Source organism: Halichoerus grypus, chromosome X, assembly GCF_964656455.1.
Source record: "Halichoerus grypus chromosome X, mHalGry1.hap1.1, whole genome shotgun sequence".
Classification (NCBI taxonomy): domain Eukaryota; kingdom Metazoa; phylum Chordata; class Mammalia; order Carnivora; family Phocidae; genus Halichoerus; species Halichoerus grypus.
Window position 1 is genome coordinate 20841259 of NC_135727.1, and position 12364 is coordinate 20853622.

The window sequence follows — 12364 nt, forward strand, 5'->3', positions numbered from 1 at the left end:
ACAGGCCTAAGGACCATGTGAGCAGAATTGAATTGAATGGGATCATCGGAGCGGGTGGGATGAGGAGTAGAGGTGGCCAATCGGACTGGAGCTGAATAGAAAAGTATTTTTGAGGGATGGCAGGAGCCTGCCTAGAGTAGGAGTTCCTAAAAGGTCTTGGCACTGAAGCAGGTCAATCTCCAAGCCAATGACTAGTGAGTGCCCTACCCTCTAGTCTTCAAAATATTCCTTGCCTTACCAGCTTTTATTGCCCTCTCCGTGATTCTCACTGTTTTGAGCCAGACTTCTTCTAGGGTGTTCTGTTGCTGAGCCACATCATAGGATGACATACTGAGACCAAGGGGGAAGAAGCCATTTAGCAGGGGTGCCAGGTGAAACACTGATCCAGAGGGTAGGAGACAGTCTGTAGATTAGGAAAAGGGGTAGGTGGCCACGTGGCTGAGAAGCCAGACAACTGAGACACATGCTTGTAGAGACTAGAGCAGATGGGTGACCAGAGGGACAAACTGAGAAGCAGGCAAAGCCCTCAGAGATGAGACACGGGACAGGCCTGTGTCTTGGCTCAAAACCCAGTGACATTGCAGGCAGGCTGGCTGCTTTCCTCTTCTGCACGGTGGACGCTGGTATCTGTCACGAGGCTGGGCACAAGCTTTCAAAGCCATAGGGTGATGCCACACGGCTTTCACTCTGCCTCTGTTCAGCAACTTACACTTCTGTAACAACATTGCAATTCTGGAGAGACCGGCTGGCATAGTTAGATGAATATAGACTCCGAGACTCGGCAGGCCTGGGTTCAAATCCCACTTCTAGCACATGCTAGCCGTGGAACTTCGGGGGATTTAATGAGCTTCGATTAACTTCTATGTGCATTGGTGATAATATCACCTCACGGGCATATTGTGAGGATTAAATGAGTTCATGCATGGAAAGTGTGTGTGACAGATCTGTACCTCTGAAACAAATAATGCAATATATGTTAAGAAAAAAAAAAAGAAGAAGATAGTAGGAGGGGAAGAATGCAGGGGGGGGAAATCGGAGGGGGAGACAAACCATGAGAGACTGTGGACTCTGAGAAACAAACTGAGGGTTCTAGAGGGGAGGGCGGTGGGAGGATGGGTTAGCCCGGTGATGGGTATTAAAGAGGGCATGTTCTGCATGGAGCACTGGGTGTTATGCACAAACAATGAATCATGGAACACTACATCAAAAACTAATGATGTAATGTATGGTGACTAACATAACAATAAAAAAAAGAAAAATAAATAAACCTTATTTGAAATAGATTGATCCCTCCCCAAACAACTGATTACACATTGTGAAAGCATAATGATTTGAGGCATCATCAAATTAAAATTCCCATATTTTACAGAATGCCAACTTATATATCCACTTGGCCACGCTGTTTTCCTACTTGTAAGTTGAATTCCTGTTTTAAAACTGGGCCAACTCCTCGTGGGTGTTCTGGTGATGAAAACGACTTTCCTTAAGTTTTAGCCAAGACTTTTTCACTCTGGTATCTGATGAAAAAGGATGTGTGGGGGCACACACCACAATGACCAGGCAGGGGTGGGGAGAGAACTAATTTTTAGACAACTATTTTGATGTTTAAAATAAAAGGGGGACAAAAGGGTGCATTAAAAATAATATGCTAATTAATTTTTAATATATTCTGTGATTCCACATACACCAAGTTTACTGAATACTGAATTACTGATTTTTTTTAAAAAGCTGGATATGCTTGTTTAGAATATATTAGTGGGGCACCTGGGTGGCGCAGTCAGTTGAGCGTCCAACTCTTGGCTTTGGCTCAGGTCGTGATCTCAGGGTCGTGGGATTGAGCCCCACATTGGACTCCACGCTCAGTGCGGAGCCTGCTTGGGATTCTCTCTCTCCTTCACCCCGCCCCCCGTGAAATAAATAAATAAATCTTAGAACAAATACATTGTTGTATATGTAAACACATGCAAACAAGTCAAACCAAAGAAAGAAGAACACAGAAAATGATAAGCTCAGGGAAATGTGCATGAACCGGATGAGAGCAGAAAGTCTGACGGCTCTGAAACGCTTCTAACCCAAGGACTCCTGGTCAGTTGAAGCAGATACATGACCGCTCTCTCACCCGAAAACCATTCACCTCAAGAGATGAGACAGATCAGCTCTGCTACCCAGAGACCTCGACAGGAGACGCAGTGTCCCAAGTTCCTGGAACTTCTCCATCTGTGTATGTGGTTTGGTAAGTCTTTTTTTAAAAAAATGTGACAATACCACAGTCTAGGAAAAAGTAGTAGTACCACGATTGAGCTGAAAGGTGACCCACTCACCTGATTGATGGAGTTGGCAGTAAGGATGCAAGGCCAGTGCCCAGAGAAGTAAGCAGAAAGCAGGGCCAGTCAAAAGGTCCTGGGGCCAGTGCAAATCCGGCCGAAGTGGTGCTGACGACCAGAGCTGCAAGACAGAAAGAGAGCGGACATCTCATCACTGAAGCGCAGTCCGGACTATAAACGCCAAAAACCCAGCCCTCTTCCATACAGACCAATCCATTTCATCGGTGACACAAACTGCAGGCTAACCCTCTCTCATTAAAAAAATTAAAAATTTTTTTTCTGATTATCAAAAAAAAAAAAAGAGTGTGTGATAAGAGGTATTATTAATATTAATAATAATCCTCTTCTCAGATTCCAAATACCTCCGGCCATTGTTACGATCCCTCCACCCCTTCTGCAACCCCCAAATCTTACCCCCAGATCTTCCTCGGGAGGAAGCTGGAAATGGCCATCTGAGAGCCGGAGGGCTGCAATATAAAACTAGGCCAGAATGGCCCCTTGAGTGCAGTCTTTCTTGAAAAATACCCTGAATAGACTTCAAGAAAGACTTTCAATGAAAAAAAGCAAGAAATGTTAATTGAATGTATACTTTCTCCCCTCACCCAGCCCCATTGCACAAGCCATGGGAATGAACCAAAAGTATTTGTACCTCATTACCCAACTCCTAATCTGCAGGAGAGGGAAGGCTTTCCACGCTCTAGTCCCAACAATAAAAATAAAAGGAGCAAGAAACTTCTGAGCCCTGGGTGGCAAATGAAAACATCTCTGTACTCGCCGTGCCCCTCTGGCCTGCATGAAGGCATAGCTAAGAGGCAAAACAATCAGAGCAACCCAGAAGTGCCTAGAAGGATCTTTCTTCCTTTTAAAAGACCCCTCCTATGTATATAGCTAGATGGGAGCAAAGCTTTCCAAGGATTGCTTTCTCCCTGCAGAGTGCCTGCCCTCTGCTGGGCTTCATGGTCATTGGCATTTGGCACCTCAGTCCAGCAAGCTGCTCTTTCCTGGTAAGTAGAAACCTTCGTCGTATCACAACCAAATGTCTCTCAGGCGGCAGGCGCTGCCGAGCAGCAATATAACCAGAACACAGTTTTTGAACTGTCTCCTCATATTAACCCTTTAGTTCAATGTATGAGTTTCCTATTGCCGATGTAACAAATCACCACAAACCTACGGCTTAAAACAACATGAAATTTATTACCTTACAGTTCTTGAGGTCAGGAGTCCGAAATCGGTTTCACGTCAAAGCATCAGCAGGGGGGAGCCTGGGTGGCTCAGTGGGTTAAGCGTCTGCCTTCGCCCCAGGTCATGATCCCAGGGTCCTGGGATTGAACCTCTTGTGTCGGGCTCCCTGCTCAGCGGGGAGCCTGCTTCTCCTTCTCCCTCTGCCTGCCGCTCCCCCTGTCTGTGCACACTCTCTCTCTCTCTGTCAAGTAAATAAATAAAATCTTAGGGGCGCCTGGGTGGCTCAGATGGTTAAGCGTCTGCCTTCAGCTCGGGTCATGATCCCAGGGTCCTGGGATCGAGCCCCACATCGGGCTCCTGGCTCAGCGGGGAGCCTGCTTCTCCTTCTCCCTCTGCCTCTCTCCCTGCTCATGCTCTCTCTCTCTCTCTGTCTCTCTGTGTCTCAAATGAATAAAAAAAAAAAATCTTTAAATAAAATCTTAAAAAAAAAAAAAGCATCAGCAGGCCCAGTTCCTTCTGGAGACTCTAGGGGAGACTCTGTCCCCTTGCCTTCTCTAGCTTCTAGAGGCCTCTCGCAATTTTTGTCTTGTGACCCCTTTCTGTCATCACTCCAACCTCTTGCTTCCATCTTCCCCAATATTACTCACTGATCTCCTGCCTTCTTCTTATAAGGACCCTTGGGATTATATCATTGGGCCCACCCAGAAACTCCAGGATAATCACCCCATCTCAAGATCCTTACTTAATCACATCAGCAAGTCCCTTTTGCCATGTAATGCAAGATATTCACAGGTTCCAGGGACTCGGACACAGACATCTTTGGGGGTCATTCTTCAGCCTACCACACCCAGGCTTCCGCAGCCTGGAGGAGCAAAAAGCTAGTGGACAAAGAGTGATGAGAACTGGATGCCGCTCCCAGCTCTGCAGCCGCTTCCTGGCTGGGTAACCTCAGGCAGGTCCCTTGGCCTTTCCAAGCCTCAGCTTCTTCACTTGTAAGCTGGGGAGAATAATACCACCTAGCTCACGAGGTGTCATACACTTGAATGTATGAAAAGCTCTAAGCATAGTAGTAAGCACAGAGCAGGCGCTCCATGAACACGCTGGAAGGGGAAGTTAACATGGGGAAAGACAGGACGAGCATTTAGAAGACTATGACCACAACGCAGATGAAAGATAATAAAGTACTAGGGGAGCCTGGGTGGCTCAGTGGGTTAAGCATCTGCCTTTGGCTCAGGTCATGATCTCAGGGTCCTGGGATGGAGCCCCGCATCAGGCTCCCTGCTCAGTGGAGAACCTGCTTCTTCCTCTCCCTCTGCCCCTCCCCCCCACTCATGCTTGCACGCTCTCTCTCTCAAATAAATAAATAAAATATTTTTTAAAAAGAAAGACAATGAAGTGCTAAATGAGAGAGGCACTAGCAAGAATGGAAAGCAGGAGTGGGAAGATAAATGGAGAAGTATAAGTGAGTCCAGAATCCTATATTTCCTTGGGCTCAGGGTAAAAAATAATCCTCATTTTCCACAATCACTGGGCTTTAGTGACCAAAAAAGAGGGGAGGATCTTCTACTTAAGTTCAGCTCAAGCACCTGTGAAAAAACCCAAAGCATAGACGTGTCAGCTTGAAGGCCTGAAGTCGTAGGATGGGCAAAGGCACAGAGGCACAAACTGGCAAGAAAAGGGGACAACATGTAGTCTCTATGGTTGACAAGAGCCAGGACAAACTCTCGGTGGCTGTTCCACACAGGTTTCTGACCTGTTTCCAACACCTGCTGCTTATGAGCTATGTGGCCTTGGGCAAATAAGTCAGCCTCTGCATGACTGGGTTTTCCCATCTGTAAAATTGAGGTATTACTAGTACCTACCTTATAGAATTTTTGTGATGATAAAAGGAGAAGATGCTGTATATTTAGCACACTACTCGGCATTTAAAGGCCCCATAAGGGATACCTGGGTGGCTCAGTCGGTTGAACGTCCGACTCTTGATTTCGGCTCTGGTCATGATCTCAGGGTCGTGGGATAGAGCCCTGCATTGGGCTACACGCTGGGCGCAGAGTCTGCTTGTCCTTGTCCCTCTGCTTCTCCCCCTGCTCTCTCTCTCTCTCTCTCTCGTAAATAAATAAATAAAATCTTAAAAAAATAAAATAAAGGTCCGGGGCGCCTGGGTGGCTCAGTTGGTTAAGCATCTCTCTGCCTTCGGCTCAGGTCATGATCCCAAGATCATGCTCAGCGGGGAGCCTGCTTCTCCCTCTGCCCCTCCCCCTGCTCATGCTCCCTCTCTCTCTCTAATAAATAAGAAAAATATTTTTAAAAAATAAAAAATAAAGGTCCCATAAATGTGAGCTTGTATCACTGCTACAAGGAGGCTCAAAAGCCCCAGAAACCTTCAAGTGCCTCCCACCCCACGAAGAGACTAAAGCCTCAAATACTGATTGATTTCTCCCCCGTTTTGCCCTGCCACTTCTCCCAATCCACACACACACCTCCTTCTACAACTACAGCACAGGCAGGTAACAACAATATGAGCAAAACAAATACATTACTATATATATTCATATATAAAATGTGTGTGTGTGCCACATACATTTTTGTGCGGTCTGCAAAGGGCCTTGGCAAAGTGGTGCTTGAGCTGGAATGGGGAGGGGTTTGAGGGTTTTTTTCCTTCTGAAACTATATGAATACATCCTCGCTGTGAAAATACATAAAAAGTCAGAAGTAGTCAAAGTAAATTGTGACAGTTACTCTCCTCAGTTATTCTCTCTCTGTTAACATGCATTTATTGTGATTTCTACGCATTTTTCACAAAGCTGGGGCTTGGGGCTTTATTTTCATAAGTGGGTCCAGACTCTACATACTGATGTGTGACTTGATTGATCAATCAACAATATGCCTTGGAGGTCTGTGTCAGGACACAGAAACCTATCCCGTTCTTTTCATACCACTGCATAATATCTAATAGCAATGGAGGTACCAGTCTAGTCATTCATGAAGAGATATTAAATGTCACTGCTGCCTTTGTCCTTGGGCAAGATGCAGCTAAACTATAGAAACAGATGGCTGGTCTAGGCACCACAAGGAATCAGGCGTGACTTGTCTTGGATAGCTTCCTAGAGCTCCTCTCCCAGAGGCCCCACTCTGAAGGTGGTCTCTACTGAAGCCTGGCTTCTCCTCCACGCCCATTCCAGGTGAAGCCTCTGGTCCTCGGTCCCATGCCCTCAGGGTAGACAAAGCACCCTATTGCATCGTTGGTGACAGCCCGCTATGACCAGCATTTAATGCATTGGTTACGGGATAGTTTGACCAGAGAATAAGCCCTCTCATCCTTTACCTTCCTCCCCTTTGTCAACCCCAGCTTGTTTACCTTGTCAGTGCTCCACTCTAGAGACTGAGAACCCTCAGCCTCAGGATCGTGAGGACCAACCACCGACCTTCCAGGAAGGAACCATGTTCTCTGTAGTTTTGATGCCCCAGCCTGGGCACAGTCATAGGACATACAGCTGAGTCCATGCGTAGTGTGAGAAAGGGGACAGAAAAGCCCAAGGAGGACACAGAGGTGGGGATAGCTAAGAAGGAAGGGAGGGGGCTAAGGGAGGGAAAAGACTCCCAGGGGCCCATCAAAAACAGGTTGTATAGGGACTGAAAGCCAACTCAATGGGAATAACAATGTTTTGCAGATGTTTTGCACTGCCGCAGGAATTCCCTCTAAGGCCCTCCCGACAGGTGAGCATTCAGGTTCTGCTTGCATACTTCCAATGACAGGGAGTTCACTATTTTCCAAAGCTGCTGAGATTAGTTTAAATCAGCTTGTGGATGCCTGAGAGGACAAGACAGAAAACAAGAGAGTGTTGATGGCTAAAAGAAATAAATGTCTAGGACACGAGCAAAGGAAGATTACACTGAGAAGAGCACCTTTCGGGGATGGAGGGAGAAGATGTGAGCAGCAGAGAAGACTGGTGTGGTAGGCAGAAAAATGCCCCCCCCACAAAGGTGTGCGTGTCCTAATCCCCAGAACCTGCGAATATTTTTTTTTAACCTTACCCAGCAAAAGTCACTTTGCAAATGTGATTGAGTTAAGGATCTTGACATGTGGAGGATAGCATGGATTATCCAGGTAGACTCAATATAATCACAAGGGTCCTTAAAAGAAGGAGGCAGGAGGGTCAGAGTCAGAGAAGGAGATGGGACTATGGAAACAGAGGTTGGAGTGATGTGCCATGAACCAAGGCATGCAGGCAGCCTCTAAAAGCTGAAAAAGGCAAGGAAACTGTTCTCCCCTGGAGCCTCCCAAAGGAATCTAGCCCTGCCAGCACCTTGATTTGAGCCCTGTAAGACCTGTTTTGGACTTCTGACCTCGAGAATGGTAAGATAGTACATTTATACCCAACCTAAGTTTGTGGCGGTTTGTTACAGCAGCAAAAGTTAACGAATATAACCAGGCACCTGAGAGTGGGAGGGAAGAAAGGACAACTTGAATGTGCATACAGATCACCTGGGGATCTTGCTCCAAGGCAGACTCAGCTTCGGTAGGTCTTGGGCAGGGCTTAAGAATCTGCATTTCTCCCAAGCTCACAGGTCATACCGATGCTCCTGATGTGAAACACACCTTGATTAACAAGAGACTAGAAGGCATTCCATAAAAATACCTGTGTAACATTTTACAGTTCATTAAGCCTTTTAATATCTATCATACCTCAGGGGCACCCGGCTGGCTCGGTCCATGGAGCATGTGACTCTTGGTCTCAGGGTCGTGAGTTCAAGCCCCACGTTGAGTATCGAGATTACTTACAAATTATCCATCATACCTTATTTTGTCACCCCTGCAACCCTGTGACATCAAAATTATTGTCCCCATGTTACCACATGAGGAAGCCAGAGCTAAGTCAGAGAAGTGAAGTCATTTGTCCAAGTAAAATGATATCAGAATCTCTTGGTGTACAACCCAAACATCCGTATTTTTGGAACCCCCAAGTAATTCCACAGCACAGCTAAGGTTAAGAAACATTTCACTAGAATAGTGCTTCTCAAATGGGGTCCCCGAGTCAGCATCAGCATCACCTGGGAACTTGTTAGAAATGCAGATTCTCAGGCCCACCCCAGCCATAAAGAATCCCAAACTCCGAGTGAGGCCCAAGATTCTGGGCACAAACACGCACATCCCCCTTCAGGGGATTCTGGTGCATTCTCCAGTTTGAGCATGGGCTTCAAAAGGACCATCCTGACACCATGCACGTACTCAAGAGCTAGGGAAACAAGAGCACAACCTTCAATCCAGGCATAAAATCAGGCCAGGTACCAAGAAACTGAAGTCAGCTTCCTAATGGGGGTACCAAAGAATAAGAATAAGAACTGTTCTCAGACTGGCAACTGGGATACCGAGCCCCCATGCCATGGCCCTTCTGCTCCTTGTAGAAGAGACATCTGTCAGAGGCCCTCTCAGGCTGTCAAAACATCCTGGAATATAATATTTGCCTCCAACCCTGTACCTTGCTCTCCGCTCCCTCACTTAAAACACTAACCTCGCCCATTTGTGCTCTCACCTGAACTGAGTAAATACGCTTCAAACCACTCTTCTCCCCACCCCTCTCTTCTTGGTATCCGAGAGTAGCAGGCAAAAGGTTAGTTCTAATGTACCCGAACAAATGGATATACGACCTAAAATAGGAGTGACCAACACAGCTGCCTTCTTGAGCAGATCTCCCTTACCTCAGCAACACTGCCACCCTTCAGCCTAACGCTATTCCACAATGGAAAATGGAAAATTCCACAACCAAACATGAGAACAGATACTTTCCAGAATGCAGCCCACCTCCTCTTCTCATGTCTCAACCCCTGGGTCTACAGGATCAAGAAGGGCAAGGTTGGCGGCCACTACTTATGATCAGAGACATGTTTTCAATGAATATACCCAACAGACAGCAGCTTTTTTAAAAAAAATTTATTATTTGTCAGAGAGAGAGCACCCAAGCAGGGATAGCGTCAGGCAGAGGGAGAAGCACGCTCCCCGCTGAGCAGAGAGCCCGATGTGGGACTTGATCCTGAGACCCTGGGATCATGACCTGAGCCGAAGGCAGATGCTTAACTGAATGAGCCACCCAGGTGTCTCCAGACAGCAGCTTTAGACAGGGAGTGGGCTCTCTTCTAAACTGAATAACAACCATTAACAATTCTCTCCTTTCATTTTCCTGCCCCTCTGAATCAGCTGAGTTATGAGGGATGAGAACGAGGGGAACAGCACACCCTATTTGAGAGAATTAGAATCCGAGGTGTTAGGAAACAAAAGATAAAAAAAAAAGAAAAACAGCTTAAATGTGTGGTGACTCCCCTTAAAGTATGCTGGGCCCTGAAATTGCCTGCCGGCCCTCACTTCCCACTTCAACTGATTCTGATCATCCTGCTGGATTGAAGGCAGTAATAGTAGTGACTGAGAATTCATTATTAAGTAAATGCTTCATTAAGCCAAGATTAGCTGTTAAGCTAGTCCTGAGGCTTAGGAAAAGAAGAAGTGGAAGTTTAATATCAAGCTATGGAGGAAGAAAAAGTGTGATTAGAGTCAAATCTATCTGCTGCCAGACAGGAGACCCGATGAATGCCCCAGTCCCTCCAGAGAAAGTCCTTGAAGCATCAGTGAAGGAAGAAAGCCTGGGGAGCCAGGGTGCACCAGGTACTCGGGAGTTGTCTAGCAACTGGAGTGTTGGAGGGGGAGGGCCTAGCTCGGGGCCCGGGGGGAGGTCCGCACTGGGACTGCCGCCTTCAGAGAGCGGGAGAGGCAAGAGGCTGAGGACTGAGCGAGAGCGGGAGATTCGTGGGGAGCGGCGAGATCTGCAGATGGCAAGCTGCCGGCCTGTACTGTGTTGCGGCTCTGAACTCCGCTCTTTCCCCCCCAGCCCGTGACCATTTGAGCTGGAGAGCCGGCATGCCCCGGTAAGTGGAAATCCTGCCACTTCAAGCCATGGAGTCATCTCTCCCATTTGGAGCCATCCTTGCTGTCCTGGCCTCCCTCATTATTGCTGTTAATGTGCTAGTGGCCGTGGCTGTGCTGTTGTTGATCCACAAGAATGATGGTGTCGGTCTCTGCTTCACCTTGAACCTGGCTGTGGCTGACACCTTGCTTGGTGTGGCCATCTCTGGCCTAGTCACAGACCAGCTCTCCAGCCCGGCTCGGCCCACACAGAAGACCCTGTGCAGCCTTCGGATGGCATTTGTTACTTCTTCCGCCACTGCCTCTGTCCTCACGGTCATGCTGATTGCCTTTGACAGGTACCTTGCCATCAAGCAACCCCTCCGCTACTTCCAGATCATGAATGGGTTCGTGGCCGGGGCCTGCATTGCCGGGCTGTGGTTGATGTCTTACCTCATTGGCTTCCTCCCACTTGGAGTCCCCATATTCCAGCAGACCACCTACCACGGTACCTGCAGCTTCTTCGCTGTGTTTCACCCACGCTTTGTGCTGACCCTCTTCTGCGTTGGCTTCTTCCCAGCCCTGCTCCTCTTTGTCTTCTTCTACTGCGACATGCTCAAGATTGCCTCCATGCACAGCCAGCAGATCCGCAAGATGGAACAAGCAGGAGCCATGACCGGGGCGTACCGGTCTCCACGGACTCCCGGCGACTTCAAGGCTGTCCGCACCGTGGCTGTTCTCATTGGGAGCTTCACTCTGTCCTGGACCCCCTTCCTTATCACTGGCATCGTGCAGGTGGCCTGCCAGAAGTGCTACCTCTACCTGGTGCTGGAACGGTACCTGTGGCTGCTCGGTGTGGGCAACTCCCTGCTCAACCCACTCATCTATGCCTACTGGCAGAAGGAGGTGCGGCAGCAGCTCTACCAGATGGCCCTGGGAGTGAAGAGGGGGCTCACCTCGTGCCTCCGCCTTCTCTCAGCCAGGGATGGTGGCCCAGAGGGGCGCAGGGAAAATTCCTATCCTATTGCCATTATCTCCCACTCACATCACTCACATCTTGATAGCTAAGACGGTAAGGGCAGAGACATTTCAAAGTGTCTTCTCCCTCCCCTCTCTGGGCCCCAACTAGGAAATCAGATGGAGCTAGGAGAACGAGAGTCCTTGCTTCAGGCAGCTGACCACCCCTCACCTCAGACTGAGAGAAACAGAGGTAGGGTGCCGACTTTCTTCTATGATCCATTTCCTTCTCTGCAAATCTCCATTCCTCCCTATCTTTCTTTTGCAATGAGTCTGTTTCTCCCGTACAGGTATACTTACCGAAGGACATGTACTACTGAAATGATCACAAAAAATCAAATCCTATTTTTGAATGCCCTACAGCAGCACTATCCGACAGAAATATCACGCAAGTCACATATAATTTTAGATGTTCTAGTAACCACATTAAAAAGGTAAAGAGAAAGAGCCAGGCAAAATTTATGTTAATGTTTCATTTAACCCAACATATCTAAAACATTCTTTCAATATGTAATCGATATAAAAATTACTGCACTGTGTTTTTCATGCTAAATCTCTGAATCTGGTGTGTATTTTACCTTTACAGAACGTCTCCATCCAAACTAGCCTGATTTCTAATGCTTAGTAGCCACACACGGCTAGTAGCTACCATATCGGACAGCACAGTACTAGAGAAATGAGGTGGTTCCTTTTAACTGTTGACTGGTGACTGACTATAATAAAGTGAGGAGTCCTGCCCACCCTGATGTAAATCAGACTTTTTAGGCAGTGAGTTTGCCTAAAATGTAGGGACCTGAATTAGATTCTACAGTTTGTCTTCTTTTACATTTCATGGTGTTCAAAACACCGTCTCTTTGGAAATAGCCAATCTTGTGGTTATTTCTGCTACTACCCCTCCCAATCCACCACTTTTCTAACTAACTCTGTGGTGCCCTTTCCCCTCCGT

General features: G+C 47.4%; 1 protein-coding gene across 1 annotated transcript; it reads left to right on the top strand.

Annotated features, from left to right (window-relative positions):
• Window positions 1–10452: 10452 nt before the first annotated feature.
• Window positions 10453–11469, top strand: GPR119 (G protein-coupled receptor 119). The gene has a single exon (XM_036076785.2). It carries the CDS (start codon window positions 10453–10455, stop codon window positions 11467–11469), a length of 1017 nt encoding a protein of 338 aa, XP_035932678.1.
• The last annotated feature ends 895 nt before the right edge of the window (window positions 11470–12364 follow it).

What these genes read in the sequence shown, in the direction of transcription:
- GPR119 (XM_036076785.2), top strand. Translation starts at nt 10,453, where the DNA reads ATGGAGTCATCTCTCCCATTTGGAGCCATCCTTGCTGTCCTGGCCTCC.